The 19,407-nt window shown below is 41.6% G+C and overlaps 1 protein-coding gene across 2 annotated transcripts in view; it reads right to left on the bottom strand.

The window, feature by feature from the left end:
* The window catches only part of KCNH1 (potassium voltage-gated channel subfamily H member 1), a 418,239-nt gene that overhangs the window by 348,332 nt on the left and 50,500 nt on the right, over positions 1-19,407 (bottom strand). For both annotated transcript variants that reach the window (XM_069544233.1, XM_069544232.1), the window contains exons 4-5: positions 17,961-18,089; positions 6,494-6,612 (exon numbers count right to left, since the gene is read on the bottom strand). In XM_069544233.1, coding sequence (XP_069400334.1) covers positions 6,494-6,612; positions 17,961-18,089 — 248 coding nt within the window. The remainder of the gene's footprint in view (positions 1-6,493; positions 6,613-17,960; positions 18,090-19,407) is intronic.

The following is a 19,407-nucleotide window of genomic DNA, read 5'->3' as shown; positions in this document are numbered from 1 at the left end:
TAAACAGACTCCCTCAGATAAAAATTGAGGGAATTTGTTGCCAGCAGAAATGCTTTGCAAGAAGCGTATAAAGAAGATATTCAGAGAGAAAGAAATATCAGTCATAAAGTTGGATCCACTTAATTAAAAAGAATAGTGCACACTGCATAAGGAATAAGGGAAGGTAAAAGAAAACTTTTTTTATTCTTAATTGATCTGACAGGTAACAGCTTGTTCAAAGTAATAGCAGCAATACATGATAATATGTGTGTATATGTATATAAACGCTTATGTACACTTATGAATAAGTGAATCACAAGAATAATACAAGGGACACGACAGAACAATTAGCAAAGCATTTAATTACAAAGCACTTGCACTGCTCATGAAGCAGTATATTACAGGGCATGCATGCTCATCACTTCAGTCCTGTCCAACTCTGCGACCCCACGCACTGCAGCCTGCCAGACTCCTCTGTCCAAGGGACTTCCCAGGCAAGAATACTGAAGTGGGTTGCCATTTCTTCCTCCAAAGGATTATCCCAACCCACAGTTTACAGCGGGCCCTCTAAATCCATGGTTTTCACGCCTGTGGACTCAACCATGTGCAGATCAAAATATTCAGAAAAGGAATTCCAGAAAGTGCCAAAAAGCAAAACTTGAATTTGTTGCTCCACCAGCAACTATCTTCACAGCAGTTATATTATATTTACAACTGTTTACAGAGCATTTACATTATATTAGGTATTATAAGTAATCTAGAGATGATTTAAATTATATAAGAGGATATGCTTAGGTTATATACAAACACATGCCATTTTATATAAAAGACTTGAGCATCCATGGATTTTGGTATTTGTGAGGGGTCCTGGAAAAAAGTCCCTTGTAGATACCTAGGGATGACTGTATTTGAAAGTGGACTTGGATTACTTGTAAATGTATACTGCAAACTCTAGGGCAACCACTAAAAAAAAAAGTAAAAAAGGAAGTATAATTGATATCCTAAGGAAACAGGAAAGAAATAGAATCATATAACATGCTCAGTTAAAACCATAAAAGGCAAAAAAAGTGGAAGACAAAATAGGAACACAGAACCAAGGACAACAAAGAAAAACCAGCAACAAATTCTGTAGATATTAATCCAATTTTAATCTGACTTTAAAGTGATTATCTAACAATAATCACTTTAAATGTCAATGATTTAAATAGGCCAATTAATACAGGGATTATCAAAGTGGATTGAGAAATAAGACCCAATTATATGCTGTCAGTAATAAACCCACTTTAAATACAAAGACACAAATAGATTAAAACAAAAGGGTAAAGAAAGATTTACCATACTAATGCTAAGCAAAAGAAAATGGGAGTTGCAATATTCATTTCTGACAGACCAGAAACTTCAGAGCAAGAAAAATTATCAGGGATAAAGAATGGCATTACAACACATGTGTCTTTTTCAATGATGATTTTCTCAGGGTATATATGCAGCAGTGGGATTGCTGGGTCATATGGTAGTATCATTCCTAGTTTTTTAAGGAACCTCCATACTGTTCTCCATAGTGGCTGTATCAACTTACATTCCCACCAACAGTGCAGAGGATTCTCTCTTCTCCACATCCTCTCCAGTATTTATCATTTGTAGATTTTTTGATGTTGGCCATTCTCATTGGTGTGAGGTAACACCTCATTATAATTTTGATTTGCATTTCTCTAATATTGAGTGATGTTGAACACCTCTTCATGTATTTATTGGCCATCTGTATGTCTTCTTTGGAGAAATACCTATTTAGGTCTTCTGCCCATTTTTTGATTGGGTTATCATGTGTAAAATAGCTAGCTAGTGGGAAGCTGCTGTATAACACGGGGAGCCCAGCCTGATGCTCTGTGATGACCCAGAGGAGTGGGATGAGGGAGGGGAGGAAGGCTCAACAGGGAGGGGATATATATATAATTATGGCAGAAACCAACACAACATTGTAAAGCAATTATCCTCCAATTAAAACATAAATTTAAAAAAAGAATGGCATTACATAATGATAAAGGAGTTGGTTTTTCTTTTTTTTTTTTTTTTTTAGTTTTTTATTTTTTAAATTTTAAAATCTTTAATTCTTACATGCATTCCCAAACATGAACCCCCCTCCCACCTCCCTCTCCAGTCTATGTCTGATGCAGGAGTTGGTTTTTCATGAAGACATAACAATCCTTAGTACATAGGCACCAAGCAACAGAGCATCAAAATATTAAATACCTGAGGCAAAAACTGAAAGAACTGAATACATGAGGCAAAAACGAACAGAACTGTAAGGAGAAATAGATGAATCCATTATGATTAGGAGAAATAGATGAATCCACTATGATAGTTAGAGACTTTAACAGCACCCTAATGGAAACGTGCAGATCCAGCAGGCAAAAATCAGTCAGGGCATTGTTGAACTCAACACCACCATCAATCAAGTGGATAAAAAGGACATCTATAGACTGTTTCCTCTAATAGTAGCTAAATATACATTCTTCTCAAGCCCACATGGAACATTCGCCAAGACAGACCACACACTAGGCCATAAAACACAACAAATTTAAAAGAATAGAAATCAAACAATGTCTGCCCTCAGATCACAATGGAATTAAACCAGGAATCAGTAACAGAAAGATAGTTGGAAAATCGCCAAATACTTGGAGATTAAACAACACTTCTAAATAACACATGGGATCAAAGAAAAAAATCTCAATAGAAAGCTTTAAATATTTTGAACAAAGTGAAAATGAAAACACAACCTATCAAAATTTGTGGGATGCAGTGAAAGCAGTGTTTAAAAGGAAATTTATAGGACTGATATATTAGTAAAGAAGAAAGATCAAAAATCAGTAAACTGAGCTTCTATCTTAGGAAGCTAGAAAAAGAAGAGTAAATTCAATCCAAACTAAACAGAAGGAAAAAAAAAATTAGAGCAGAAATCAGTGAAATTTAAAACAGGAAACCATTAGAGAAAATCCACAAAACCAAAAGTTGGTTCTTTGAAAAGATCAATAAAATCCATAAGCCTCTAGCTAGGCTAATTAAAATTTACTAGCCCGTGGGAGAGGACCCAGATGTTTGCCTCATATTGCCAGTCAATCAGCACTTACTCATGCCAGACAGGTAGACAAAAACACCAACATCATTTCCTTTCTTTTATCCATTTGATCAATTAAGAAAAAAAAAAAAACACTTATGAGCATCTACTATGTGCCAAACACTGTTTTTAAATGCTTGGGACATATCAGTGAACAGTAAGTACAATAAATAAGCAAACTGTATAGCTTCCCTAGTAGCTCACAGGGTAGAGAATCTGCCTGAAATGCAGGAGACCTGAGTTCGATCCCTGGGTTGGGAAGATCCCCTGGAGAAGGGAATGGCAACCCATTCCAGTACTCTTCCCTGGGAAATCCCATGAACAGAGGAGCCGGCCAGGTTACAGTCCATGGGTTCGCAGAGTTGGCTGGACATGACTAAGTGACTAACGATTTCAATTTCAGAGTATATCGGGAGATGTTAAGTGGAGAATAACAGAGGAGGTTAAGGAGAAGATTAAGAGTTATGAGTATTTCTTATTTTGTTATGAATGTTTGCATGTATCTGTGTATATGTGTGTGTATAGGCAATTTATTTTATTTATTACTTTTATTTTCTTCCCTCTTACTCCTTTATCATCTAACACAAGACATATTGATAGAAATTAAGTTTATATCACACTGTTTAAGTTACAGGATGTCAAGGATCTCATCCAAGCAGTTTGCATCCTCCTCTGGGGGAGGGTAGGTATGTTTTGATTATATGCAAGAGAATGGATACAGGTATATGTATGGCTGAGCCCCTTTGCTGTCCACCTGAAACTATTAATATCAAAACATTGTGAATCAGCTATATTTCAATACAAAATTAAAAGTTTAATTTAAAAAGATAAGGGGATGATATTAGGTGGAAGTATGACTTTGTTCGTCAGTTCAGTTGCTCAGCTGTGTCTGACTCTTTGCGACCACGTGGATTGCAACACGCTAGGCTTCCCTGTCCATCACCAATTCCTGGAGTCTACTCAAACTCACGTCCATCGAGTCAGTGATGCCATCCAACCATCTCATCCTCTGTCATCCCTTTCTCCTCCTGCCTTCAATCTTTCCTAGGATCAGGGTCTTTTCCAGTGAGTCAGTTCTGCCCATTAGGTGGCCAAAGTATCGGAGTTTCAGCTTCGGCATCAGTCCTTCCAATGAATATTCAGGACTTATTTCCTTTAGGATTGACTGGTTTGAGAGTCCAAGGGACTCTCAAGAGTCGTCTCCATTACCACAGTTCAAAAGCATCATTTCTTCAGAGCTCAACTTTTGTCTTTATTTGGAGATTAAACATGGTTTAAGGAAATGTATACAGGTGCCAAATTGACAAGGAATAAACCATGATGTTTAGTTTCATTTGTCAGCTTGGCTAGGCCATGATACCCAGTTGTTCAATCAAACACTAAGTGCTTCTGTGAAGATATTTTGTAGACGTGATTGACACCTACAATCAGCTGACTTTTAGGAAAGGAGATTACACTCTATAATCTAGGTGGTCCTCATCTAATCAGTTGAAAGGCCTTAAAAGCAGAACTGAGGTTTCCTTGAGAAAGAAGAACTTCCATCCATGGACCTCAGCATCAGCTCCTTGCAAGAGTTTTCAGCTGGCCAACCTGCTCTGTGAATTCTGTACCTGTCCAGCCAGCCCCCATCGCCACATAAACCAACTCCTTGCAATCGATCTCTTCAAATATAAATATCCTACTAGTTCTTGCAACTCTTACTGACACAGATAGCCACAGAAAGAAAATGACATTTGAGCAAAGACTTGCCATTGGTGAAGGAGCCGCACACAGATATCTACAGGCAGAGCAAGCCTGTGCTGTAAGAGGAACAGCAGGAACGTGGCTGGAAGGGAGTGAGCCAGGTGGAGAGCAGTGTGAGAGGAGGGAACTTTGTTAACCAAAAGCAGCATCAGGGACAGACAGTACAGGCTGTGAGCTGAACGGTCTCCTTTTTTTATCATAAGATGAGCCCACGTCATGATAAAAATGATGCTACCATCATCCAAGGTCTCACCTGCTCCAACATGACAGAAATGAATGTCCCATTCCCACTATGGGCAGAAGCTTTTGGCTGCTATACATATAGGGACATCTTCTGTAGTCAGCTCGTTAGACATTCAGTGCATATGTGCAGAGCACCCACTGTCAGCTGCACCGTGCTGGGAGCATCTCCCTCAGGGGTATGGGAGCCAAGAGGCAAGTCAGGAAGCACCCTGCCTTCTGCGCTCAGATTAAGAACTGACGGGCCACCACCAGGCAGAGAGACAGCTAAGGTATGTCATCTTTGGGTATGATGGAAATGTGCTGTATAGAAGCTGTAATGCTCTTAATTGGTCTTACTAATTAACTAGACCTTACTTGGTCTAGTTGGGAAAAAGACCAGGCACCACCACAGGGAGATGAGAGTGGTTTGCAATGCAAAATCGCCAAAGACAGACAGTAATCATGGGGGTGCACTAAGCCTGATCAAACATCTTGTCCAGGCTTCCTAGACTCTCACTTGTCCCAGCAAAAGGAGGAACACCATCACCATGAGTTTTCCTTACTACAAAGGTTATGGAAACAATAATAATATTAAGTATATTTATTATCCAGGAAAACTTTCATAATCAGGTTTCCCTGGTGGCTCAGATGGTAAAAGAATCTGCCTGCAACGCAGGAGACTTGGGTTTGATCCCTTGATCAGGAAGATTCCCTTGAGAAGTAAATGGCTACCCACTCCAGTATCCTTGCCCAGAGAATTCCATGGACAGAGGAGCCTGGTGGGCTACAGTCCATGGGGTCACAAAGAAACGGACATGACTGAGCGACTAACACTTTCACTTTTTTTTCACATGTTGATAATTATATAAAATGAAGAAAAGGCAATATAAGCCACCTTAAATGCACATATTGATTCTTAGATACATCTCAACTCCACTAGAGTGAAAAAATACATTGCTTAGGCTTGAGGAAATAGAATATTTCTTAAATACAAGGAAGAGTAAAGGCAAGCTCATAAAAAATTCTAACAATGTTACCTGTTTAGTGGGATTCTAAGTGATTTTTATTCTCTTTCTTTTTGTTTCCTGTATCTTCTTTTCCTATAATAGTATGTATTGCCCAAACAGCAAAGGTTTATAAGTAAAGCCCTCTTCATATATATGGCACTACTACTTTCCAAGTCAACTGACATCTTTTATCTCAAGCAATTTCAAATGGAATTTGGAGTTCCCTTTTACATACAGCAAAGTACAAAGCTCACAAGAGTTAACTCACTTACCCAGAGTCACACATTGTGGTATGCAGCTCAGCCGAGACAAGAGTCCAGAGTCTCGAAGGTCCCGTCCAAGCCAGCACCCTCCCTGGGGACCATATTCTCAGCCCAGGGACCCCCTGAAGTGAGCGGAGGGTTAAGCTGAACTAAGCCCTTGCCCTTACCTCGGCCAGACGGGAGTGCTTGTGGACATTCTCGCCTTTCTGCACGCTGGGAGCCAGCTGCTGCAGGACACCCCTGCTGCTCGTCAGTGCTCTGGTCAGCCGAGCGAACTTCCCCCAGCCTGGAGCATGCGGAAGACAGGGGAGACAGGTTCATGTGGGTCCTGAAGGCACTCGGACATTCACACCACAAGTTACGCTGTCAAATGCAGATTCCCACCCCGCCCCACCCCACCGCCCCCCACCACCCCACCCCAACTTCTTGTGCACCCATGAGTCACTCGGCCATCCTAGCCATCAAAACTCGCTGCTCAGAGAAGCCCCTGGACATGCTGAAATCTGGGCAGCAGTGGACTTTTCCTTTGTACTTTTACTTGGTCCTAATCATAGCTCTGTGGTATAGGGAAGGCAGGTTTTAATAGTAGCATTGTTTTACAAATAGGGAAACTGAGGCACAGAGTGTCCAGGCAGTTAAAGAGTCTAGAACCCAGATCACTCTACTCTGGCCCAAGGCTTTTCTGCCAGATAATACCAGCCAACCGAGACGTTTCTCTGAATGTATGGCTCAGGCTGTTTGCAAGCCCCATGGCGTCTGATTCTAGCAGAGACCAAGCTGGTTCTAGGTTTTAAATAACTAGACAAGCTAGTCAAATGGTCATTCCATGTACTACATTCTCCAAAGCCAGGGGAATAAGAAATGAATTTAACCCCTGGAGAGGTGGGGAAATAATACTGGTTGATTTTAGTCTTCTCTGGGATGAGGGAAGGATAGTTGATGGCACGTAGGTCCCCTTAAAACTAGAAATTCAATGAGCCTAGCACTGAACTTGGAATAAAGAAATATGGATATAAGTCCCAAATCTGCTTGCTTGTGACCACGAACAAATTGCTTAAGTCACCTGAGCCTCAGTTATCTCACCTGTAAAGTGGAACTTAAAATACTCTACCTACATGCTTTAAGTGCAGGATGCATTTTCCTGGTAAAGCAAACTAAGTTTAGCAGGCTCTGAGCAGCAGTGGACTAAAATAAACACTGTCTTGAGGCCTCCTTGGCCCTTTGGACTAGTTCCTCCAGGGGCAGTAAAACATTGGTCTTTTTCTAATCCTCCCACTCCATACTCCAAAATCTAAAATGAACAAGTGATCTTTACTAACAATTTAAGATGCATGAGGGATGTTTTAAAGGTCCCCAGAGACAAGTGTCCATTCCAACATTCAACAAGCCTTCTGCATCAAGCTTATGACCACAGCAATTGTCTCATGAGACTCCTGAAAGTCTGTAGGGGTTCTCCAAACCAGGCTTGGGCTTGGAAGTGCCAAAGACCTGGAGAGAGGTGTATATTAAATAAACAGAGCAGGTAACTATTTCTACATGACAGCTAAAAGCAAGACTAGGCAATATTATATTTCATCCTTTAGAGTTTAGAAGTAGTCAGTGCCTAGCAGCAGAAATCTCATTTACCACATTTTACCCTGGAGCACCTTTCCAAGACAGACTGAGAATCCAGAGGACAATGGAGTCAAGCAGAATGATGGCTCTTTTTTTTCTGCACAATCTTTAAGGATCATAATCTGTACAAATTTTTGTCAATATAGCAAGAATAGCAAATCAGGTCTTTTTATCTCTTCCAGAAGTTTGGGGCTATAATAAAAGGTAGTGGCATTTTCATCCATCCCAATGCCATTAGGCAGAGAAATGGGACTTGCTTGGGTCAGTGTGAAAAGAGACTCATGGTGATTGGGCCATGGGGAGTCCTGCTGGTGTTGACAGGAGGGAACAGCCCAGACTCTCCAGGGGTCTTTGACATCTTCCCCCAAATCGGCCATTTATGAAAGTGCTCATTGGAATTTGCTTGTGTGAACCATGGGCTAGAATATTTTAAAGTCTCTTTCAATTAAAAAGATCATACACCATTACCAAGTGGGCTTTATCCCAGGGATGCAAGGATTCTTCAATATCTGCAAATCAATCAATGTAATATACCACATTAACAAATTAAAAAATAAAAGGCATATGATTATCTCAATAGATGCAGAGAAAGCCTTTGACAAAATTCAACATCCATTTATGATAAAAAAAAAAAACTCTCCAGAAAGCAGGAATAGAAGGAACATTCCTCAACATAATAAAAGCTATATATGACAAACCCACAGCAAACATTATCCTCAATGGTGAAAAATTGAAAGCATTTCCCCTAAAGTCAGGAAGAAGACAAGAGTGCCCACTCCCACCACTACTATTCAACATAGTTTTGGAAGTTTGGGCCACAGCAATCAGAGCAGAAAAAGAAATAAAAGGAATCCAAATTGGAATAGAAGAAGTAAAATTCTCACTGTTTGCAGATTACATGATCCTCTACATAGAAAACCCTAAAGACTCCACCAGAAAAGTACTAGAGCTAATCAATGAATATAGTAAAGTTGCAGGATATAAAATTAACACACGGAAATCCCTTGCATTCCTATACACTAATAATGAGAAAACAGAAAGAGAAATTAAGGAAACAATTCCATTCACCATTGTAATGAAAAGAATAAAATACTTAGGAATATATCTACCTAAAGAAACTAAAGACCTATGTATAGAAAACTATAAAACACTGGTGAAAGAAATCAAAGAGGACACTAATAGATAGAGAAACATACCATGTTCATGGATCAGAAGAATCAATATAGTGAAAATGAGTATACTACCCAAAGCAATCTATAGATTCAATGCAATCCCTATCAAGCTACCAATGGTATTTTTCACAGAGCTAGAACAAATAATTTCACAATTTGTATGGAAATACAAAAAACCTCAAATAGCCAAAGCAATCTTGAGAAAGAAGAATGGAACTGAAGGAATCAACCTGCCTGACTTCAGCCTCTACTACAAACCCAAGTCATCAAGACAGTATGGTACTGGCACAAAGACAGAAATACAGACCAATGGAACAAAATAGAAAGCCCAAAGATAAATCCATGCACCTATGGACACCTTATCTTTGACAAAGGAGGCAAGAATGTGCAATGGAGAAAAGACAATCTCTTTAACAAGTGATGCTGAGAAAACTGGTCAACCACTTGTAAAAGAATGAAACTAGATCACTTTCTAACACCATAAAATAAACTCAAAATGGATTAAAGATCTAAATGTAAGACCAGAAACTATAAAACTCCTAGAGGAGAACATAGGCAAAACACTTTCCAACATAAATCCCAGCAGGATCCTCTATGACCCACCTCCAAGAATATTGGAAATAAAAGTAAAAATAAACAAATGGGACCTAATTAAACTTAAAAGCTTCTGCACAACAAAGGAAACTATAAGCAAGGTGAAAAGATACCCTTCAGAATGGGAGAAAATAATAGCAAATGAAGCAACTGACAGACAACTAATCTCAAAAATATACAAGCAACTCCTGTAGCTCAATTCCAGAAAAATAAACGACCCAATAAAAAAATGGGCCAAAGAACTAAATAGACATTTCTCCAAAGGAGACATACAGATGGCTAACAAACACATGAAAAGATGCTCAACATCACTCATTATCAGAGAAATGCAAATCAAAACCACAATGAGGTACCATTTCACGCCAGTCAGAATGTCTGCGATCCAAAAGTCTACAAGCAATAAATGCTGGAGAGGGTGTGGAGAAAAGGGAACCCTCTTACACTGTTGGTGGGAATGCAAACTAGTGCAGCCCCTATGGAGAACAGTGTGGAGATTCCTTAAAAAACTGCAAATAGAACTGCCTTGTGACCCAGCAATCCCACTTCTGGGCATACACACCGAGGAAACCAGAATTCAAAGAGACACATGAACTCCAATGTTCATCGCAGCACTGTTTATAACAGCCAGGACATGGAAGCAACCTAGATGTCCATCAGCAGATGAATGGATAAGAAAGCTGTGGTATGTATACACAATAGAGTATTACTCAGTCATCAAAAAGAATACATTGGAATCAGTTCTAATGAGGTGGATGAAACTGGAGCCTATTATACAGAGTGAAGTAAGCCAGAAAGAAAAACACCAATACAGTATACTAATGCATATATATGGAATTTAGAAAGATGGTAATGATAACCCTGTATGCGAGACAGCAAAAGAGACACAGATGTATAGAACAGGCTTTGGACTCTGTGGGAGAGGGCAAGGGTGGGATGATTTGGGAGAATGGCATTGAAACATGTATAATATCATATATGAAATGAATCACCAGTCCAGGTTCGATGCAGGATACAGGATGCTCAGGGCTGGTGCACTGGGATGACCCAGAGGGATGGTATGGGGAGGGAGGTGGGAGAGGGGTTCAGGATGGGGAACACATGTATACCCGTGGCAGAGTCATGTTGATGAATGGCAAAACCAATACAATATTGTAAAGTAATTAACTTCCAATTAAAATATATAAATTTATATTTTAAAAAATAAATAAAGTCTCTTTCAGAGTCAGGCTCACCTTCAGCGCAAAACAAAGCTGGAAATGAATTCTGCAAAGCTCTTCAAGAGGAGAAGAAAGTATATTTTCCAGGTGGGGAGAAAACAGTTGTGCACGTAAAAATCAGCAAGGGCTCTACACACCCCCCATTCAGTCCTACCCACCTACCCACCACTACCACCTCCACCATGATCTACACTCTGGGACCAATGATAAGAGGGACTTGGCAGGGCAGATATCTCAGACCCTGCCTGGCAGGGATTGGGATTCTGGTCCATCCGATGGCATGGCCCAAAACATTAAAAGAAAGATTCCTGGACTTTTGGGCATTTCCCTAGGCCCAGGCTAGTCCCTCACTCTAGCCCTGATACTCTGCTCTCGACTGACTGTGAAGGGCACAGGAAGGTGAGGGTATGTTGGATGGGGAAATGGACAGGCAACATGAAACCCTCCATCGCATCCCTACCAGGACAGGCGGACTCTGCCTCTTCTGAAGGGAGGAAATAAGTCCTTTCCCAAGTTCCACCCCCAAGTTGTTCTTCCTGGGCTCTAAAAACTTTGTAATAGGAATCATGCTGAGCCAGATGGAAGAACATCATTCATTCACATATTAATTCCAAACATAACGAATATGTACCATCGAAGTGCCGAGTACCAGGGATGCTAAGATGAGTAAGGTACAGATTCTGGCCTCAAAGCGCTTGTATTCTAGTACAGAAGACTGATAAGTAAATTAAAAACCATGATAGAGTAAGCTAAATTATATAATACATGATTACAGGATGCTAGAGAAGCATCTCAACTATCCAGAGAAGGCATAACAAATCCAGGCTGGGCTATCAGGGAGAGCTTCCCACAGGAAGTGATACTAGAGGAAACTTTGCAAAGATGAGTAGGAGCCAGCTGAACTCAGGAAAGAAAAGACAGACAATCCAACACAGAAGCAACAGCACCCATGAAGGCATAAAAATCATAAAGCAGAACATATGTCAGTGACAAGGAAGACCTTCTAAATAGCTAGATGAATGGTGCATAGCATGCAGAGGGGAGGAGAATGCAGGCAGCGGCCTGAAGTGATGCTAAAGAGGTCATCAAAGATCAGACCGAGAAGAACTTAGGTGCAAGAACCTAGATGGCAAGTTAACAAATTTGAACTTCAACCTGAAATCCAAAGGGAATCCAGTAAAGGAGTTTAAATGTGGTGGGGGCATTTTAGGAGAGAATGGCAGTGTGGGAGTGGATAACAGATAGAAGACCAACCAGAATCCCAGGCAAGACATCATGAGGGCCTGGGCCAGTGCTGTGGCCTGAGCCAGGAGACAAGGGGAGACTTGAGAACAGCTGCAGAGGAAGAATCAATGACTGTAGAAGGAGAGAGGAGGCGATCCAAGTAGTCCCCAGTTAGGGTGACTGGGGTGATAGCCATACAATAAGATTGCAAACATGGGAGAAAGTAAGTCAGACTGAGACAAACAAGTATATGACATCACTTATGTGTGGAATCTAAAAAAAAAAAATGACACAAATGAACTTATTTACAAAACAGAAACAGACTCACAGACATAGAAAACAAATTTATGGTTGCCAAAGGGGACAATGGGGAGGAGTTAGGAGTATGGGATCAACAGACACACATCACTATACACAAAACAGATAAACAACAAGGATTTACTGTACAGCATAGGGAAATATATTCACTTGTAATAACCTATAATGGAAAAGTTCTGAAAAAGAGTATGTATGTATATACATTCATATATTAATATATCTGAATCACTTTGCTGTACACCTGAAACTTACATACTACTGTAATTATACATCAATAAAAATTTTAAGAAAACACAGAAGAGAAGCAAATGGGTTTGGTAGAAGATAAATGTACAATTTGGACCAACAATGTTCCTTACAGCAGAGCATCAGGAAAAACACTGCTGGAAAAAGTCAATTTCCTATTGTCCGAAGGGCCAACTGGGGGAGAATAACTCAATGAGAATCGAGCTTAAGGTGATCTTGTTAAGGGAAGTCACTTCCACAAGGAAAATGAGGCAGCTGGGAGACCCTCTGCCTTCAAGGAAGCCTTTCCCTGATACCACCTACCCCCAGCCAAATCACCAGCTCCCGCCTATGTACCCCTATTTGCCTTAGGCAGACTCCCATTAGATTATTGGTTAGGCTTCTTTGTTCTTATTTGCTTACCTGTCTGCCCATCTCCCAAATAGACTATAAGGAGCAGGGTCTCTGTCTTACATTTCCTTAATGTCAGTGTCGATCATAAAGCTAAACATCCCCAAAGACACCCGGTAAGTGTGTATGCTGAATAAACGTGGATGAAGAACAAATTGTTTTCTCCCATTGTCCTACTTCTATCTGGGTTTCCAGTAGACATAAAGTCCCAAAGGAAAAGTAGCCCGTTTTACAAACTCTATTCAGTTTTAGGAGGTATTTCTGCACACACCCTTCCAATTATATCCCATTTGGGAGTTCAACAGGGAACTGAGCTCAGATGAAGAAATCCCCAGCTCAGGGTTCTTCTAGCTCTGTCTTAAAGGTCACCACATGGCAGGTAGGGCTGGGTGTGTCAGGGGGCGATCAAAGCATCACATGATCAGGCAAGATGAGAAGGGTAAACAGGAGGGGGGAACAAAGCATGAATGGAGAAGGACAGGAGAAGGGCAACGCAGTTTGCACTCTAACAAGCAGCTAGAAAGTATTCACCGAGTCCTTTCTCCATTCAGTAAGGACAACCCTCTCTCCCTTACTTGAGCCCACACTGGCTACTGGCTTCAGCTGGGGTGAGTCCCCCACTAGGCTGCTTTAGCCCATACATCCCTGTATCCTCCCTAGGCCAGAAGAGATGGTTCTAAGAGGAGCTGAAATTGCAGCTGCTCCCAGGGCAAGTCCAGAGATACTAGAAAACACAGATCTAGAGGCCCCTCCCTGGGAAACCTCCTGGGAGCCCTTGGAACAGAAGTTGCAGAGGACTCCTGGAAGCGCCCTGGGGGGCAGAGGCCAGGACGTAGGCACATCCTGAGCTGCTTAGCCACCGAGTCCCTGAGAGGGGCTGGAGCCGTAATCCAACACCCAGCAGGGAACCAAGGACACGCGGGCCATTAGTGTGGACACTGCCGAGGTGTCCTCAAGTCTTCCTGCCCCCAGATCATTCTGTCGATGTACCAACAACCAAAACTCTAGAATGGCTTCTTCAAGCAGAAGTCACTACATCATCACCTTCCAGTCATCCCAAGTGCAGAGAGAGAAAATCTGACTATTGAAGAGGGCGGGGGCCTGTGCTTTGTATCTATTACCCTCTTTCTTCCCTGAGAGCACCTCATATGTACCCCAGGTGAAGATTCGTGGAGAAGGGTCAGCAGTTAGGGCAGCTTGCCAGAGCCTTCAGCCCTGAATATTCTATATCGTTGGCCTTTACAAACCTCCTTCAGAGTTCTACATTCATTGTGTTGTCTGCTCTTGGCTCAATTTTAACCCTGAATTTAGAAGTAAATGTGTGGACCTTTGGAAATGAATTCGCTCCTTTAATGTGAGATTATTCAGTGAGGTAAGAGAGCAAACAAGAGGGATGACTCATTGTGGGGTGGAACAATGTGGAAAAAACCTCTGAGCCCTACACTCTAATTCTTCTCTACCCGCTTGCCTGGTTTATCAGGGCGGAGTCAACAGAGAAAAACACCCTGCAGCCCACTCCCAATTATCCACAGTAACAGAAAAGCAAGAGATGGGGAACAAGCGAAACCCCAGAGCGTCCCTGAATCTCATTTCAACCAAGAATCCCCACCTACTCTCTCCTTCAGCCTCTAAACACACACACATGCACACACAGTACAGCTGTTTCCAAACAGCAAACCTAGCTTGACTTTCATCCCCTTGCTCCATGCCATTTGTGGGCACTTCTTTTAATCAGAGAACAAGGGAAACAGCCAAAAGATGAACAGGAAAGAAGAGATGAGGCAATCAGGGGTCTAGATAATTCATGAAAAGGGTCATGAGAATTGATACACTAAATAAAAGAGGAGGCTTAGAGAGCATACCCAGGGCCCATCACATGTGATTGGAGCTTAGGGCCAAAGGGGAGTTACTTTGTGTCAGATGCTAAAACGGTCTATCACCAATGATCCTGTGTGTTCTCCCCTTTGTGGGTTGTTCACGGGAAAATGTTAGGCTCCAACTGGCGTCTCGAATTACTGTTAGGATACACCCATCCCACTCCCAAATCCCAAAGTTTGGCACAAAGCCATCAGAAAAAACAAAATCATTTTAAAGACAATCTAAGCATAGCTGACTTTATGGGAAAATATCTCATATTGCTAGGCTAAGGAGCAAATACCTGGGGATTTTCTGAGGTTTTCAATTATCCATCCTTCCATTACACCTCAAAAGTGAATTCTACGAGCTTCCATGGTGGCTGAGTGGTAAAGAATCTGCCTGCCAATGCAGGGTACATGGGTTTGATCCCTAGTCCAGGAAGATCCCACATGCCATGCAGCAACTAAGACCAGGTGCCACAACTGTTGAGCCTATGATGTAGAGCCTGGAAAACCGCAGCGATGGAGCCCACCGGCTACAGCTGCTGAAGCCCACCCGCAGTAAAGCCCACGCTCCACAACAAGAGAAGCCATCACAGCGAGAAGCTCACACGCTGCAACCAGAGAGTAGTTCCCGCTCACCGCAATTAGAGAGACGCCCGTGCAGCAACAAAGACTCAGCACAGCCCAAAATAAAGAAACCTTTTTTTCTTAAAGATGAATTCTACGCAAGCCTGGGTCACCAACACTCAGACTTTTAATGCTGATTGAGGTGTTGCACTGAAAGCGCAGCTAGACCGGCTGGAATCTCGCAATGTGAGAACACTTCCAAGGAGAAATGTCAAGTCAGGAGAATCACCCAGTCACATGGCCGTGTATTTTCCATCTACAAGATGTTTGCCCACCATTATATTGGACTCTTGCAGCCAGAACTGCAGTTTATAGACTTACAACGAACAAGGCCAGAGAATTATTATGCTCTTCCATCATCAACAGATTAGCATAAAACCTGACCTCATCCTAAACAGACCACCAAATCCACGTGGGTCAGGGGCACGGTGACATGACAAGTGGGAAGGTCTAAACATATCTGCCATAGCATTTGAAGTGGACAGGCTTATAAAGTCCCGTCTTGGAGGAAACATTGAACATGATCCACTATCTGCATTCTTATATTGAGGGACAAACAGCGTGTACTTGTGTGTGTATGCACACATGTATATTTTAAATTTTTAGGAAGCAAGCCACGTATTACTCCTATGTATTTCATGGACAAAGAGAATTAATATCTGGTTCCCTTGGCTAACAGGGAATAGGGTGTGCGTGTGTGTACGAAAACTTTGATGCACAAGGGGAAGGCATGAGTGAGGCAGGACAAATGAAGTGGAGCATTTTATGCCTGAAAAACAAACCTCAGTGAGTCTCCCTGCATCAGTCTGATTTATCTCTTCTTTCAGGCTCCCCGAGAATGCCACACGGACACCCCGTGGGGGGTACTCTAAGTTGACTCAGCTCTTCCTGCTAAACAATCCCTTCACATCACCTGAAAATGTTCCAGTGGTGATGATAAGAAACATTCTGACTCGACCACATCCCCTAGTTCACATTTTTCAGAGAAAACTTGCAAAAATAAGTGTCAAAATATCAGATTATCTTTAACGTGCTATTTATGTGTTTACCCAGTTAAAAAAGCGAATGGCCTTTCTAGATGGTAACAGGATGACACTCATCACGAGTGAGTCTATCGCCCAGGGATAGCTACTGCACTGAGAAATCTTCAAGTCAGAAACCAGAAATCAGGGAATCACAAATCTGCAGGAAAAAAAGGAGACTGTGGAAGGCTCAGACAGTGGAGAGACTTTATTTACATCTGCTCTGGTCTTGAAATCCAAAGGCAGGCTGTCATCAATTTACTGAGCTATAGACAGTAAAAAAAAAAAAAAAAGGATGCACTGGTCTGCACAGCACCGTGCTCTAAACTCTATAAAAATGAGCATCCAAACATGGCAGGACTTTATACGCCCTCAGAGGACACAGCCCCAGAGGGAGCAGCCATGGAAAGCTTTTTCTTTCCTCCTTTCTTGCCATTTAACAATCACAGTTTGTCACATCAAGGATAACATGCCCCAGTTTTACTCTCCCTTGAACTTCACTCCTATCTCTCTGCTGCATCTCAGAAAAATGCAAGGAGCAGGGTCTCAGGTAGAGCTGGAAAATCAGCCGCCCAGCCAGGAAATACTGCTACGAGAAAGAGCTCCTGGCCTCTTGGCTATCTTGGAAAAGAGTGCTCTGACAACCTCCTGATTCCAGACTTCTGGGTTTGACAGCCTGATGGGCTGGACCACTTCAGGAGTATCACTGTTTTAGAAAATCTGAGCCTTTTCCTCTCCTAGGTCCCCAGTGTTATTCAAACAATATGTGTGTGTGATACGGCTGAGGTGAGTGCTAAAATCTGTGGTTCCGGAGTTGATTAAATGACCCATATGGGAATGTTACTGAAGACACTGGCCTCATTAATGCCATGTTTCCAATGAATTAACCAGCCACAGACTTAATCAACCACAGAGGTAGCGATGTGCTAAAATCTGCTTTAACACTCTGAAAATGCTAGAACTCGAATTTAAAGAAGTGTACATGTATGTGAGATGAATATGGTCATGAGCAGCTCATTTGGGTAACTGACATCTGTCATGTGAAAACCTGCAAAGGTTCCAAAGATACCAGAAGTGCCCAATTACCTTCTTCTGTCTACTTGGAAAGGGTTAATCTACAGAGGTATGAAATTGATTAAAATGCCTTCCTAACCAAAGCTTTTTTCCCTCACTTTCTTTTCCCTCAGTGCATTCCAGAATGATACAATGCTTTACCCAACACAAATTAAAGTTTAAATATTTGTCCTTGTGCAGAGATTGCTGTGGCAACCTCAAATTCTCTGTAACAGAGTCACACTATAGGCAAATAATAATAATAATAATTCTTTTTGTACAAATCAGAATTACAAACCTTTACATGAATCATCTTCAATCGGCTGTTTGAAAGCGGTTATGTCACTGAAAGTGCAAAGAAATAAAACCACTTTATCCTGTTCGTTTCGAATTGGAGCAATTTTCACAAAGAACCACACAGGTGTCCCTGAAAGAAATACCAAAAGATTGGTCAGTAATTTGCACTCTCTTTAGAGGGACCAACATAAGGACTTGGGAACAAATCGGTACAAACATTAATTCATTTTTAGAATGGCTTCATTCCTTCAGGTTCTGGGGGTTTATACCACTAATTTTTCTTCTTGCTGGAATAAAAGTTTCATAGTAACTACTCAGTAGAGGAGGTTCTCCTGTTCAAATAATTCTGTAAGTACAGACTTCTTAACCCTTGTCAAATGGTTAGAAAATGGGTTGGAAATCCCTCCTGATCTTATGGAAGTAACTAAGGGACAGAGACCTGAAGATTTACCTTAGAGCATATAGAGACCAAGCAAGGAGTGGGGGCCAGTTGGGTGGCACCATCCATGGTTAGCAGACCACAAAACTCAAATTTCCATTACTAAAGACTCCGGTGCCAAAATTTGGTTTGGGAACCCATCAATGTGACTCAAATGCTTAATTCACCATAGGCTAGAAACTATGTTTCCAAGTCTTTCTCCCCAGAATAAAAATCTCAAAGGTCCAACACGATGGCAAAAGAGGACACACTGAGAAAGGAGGGAAATCCCAGCCAAGGCTTCCCCAGAAAGGGAGGTCTCCAGAGGGAAAGGTAAACGAGCTCTCCCAAAGCACTGCCCTAAACCCCAGAAGGAGAAGATGCACAGGACTCATGTGACTGACCTCTCAGAGAGGCCACCTACGGGGATCTATGGACAAATATCTGCACAAAATTAGTCTCTGGCTACCCACCCCCCAAAAAAAATAAGGAAAAGAAATAGATGTTTTCCGTCTATTGAGGACATCATAGCAAGAGGCACCAATCTCTCCTGTGTAACAAAACTAAATGCAGCACAGAGCAACAGAGGCTCCCCCAGCCCAGCTCTTGTACCTAGCTCCTAAAACAGCATCTGGATCAATGGAACTAAACAACTATTTGGCTGGGATATTGCTTTACATACCATTTTATAACCTCTTTCAAACTAAAATACAGTAGATATTTCTCTGTGTTGTTAAGTCTTAGAGAAGCTGCCTTTGCACAAGGCACTGGGCTCAGCATTTTACCTTTATTGTTTTATTTTAGGAGATAATAGGCAGATGGAAATACATTCTCAATTGGTCACCTAGATCTCTCTGCCTATAGTTGTAACAAACTCTACTATATGACACGGACAGATAGACATCTCTGATTAACACTTGGATTAATCAGTTTAACAGTAACAAGCTCATATATCTGCTGCTTGTTCATATGTAAGTATGAATAACCCCACCATGTATGGTCAAACAGGCAGCAAATGGATCAGACAGGA

Source organism: Ovis canadensis, chromosome 12, assembly GCF_042477335.2.
Source record: "Ovis canadensis isolate MfBH-ARS-UI-01 breed Bighorn chromosome 12, ARS-UI_OviCan_v2, whole genome shotgun sequence".
Classification (NCBI taxonomy): Eukaryota; Metazoa; Chordata; class Mammalia; order Artiodactyla; family Bovidae; genus Ovis; species Ovis canadensis.
The sequence above is the reverse complement of the archived record's forward strand: the minus strand, read 5'-3'. Positions and strand labels throughout refer to the sequence as shown.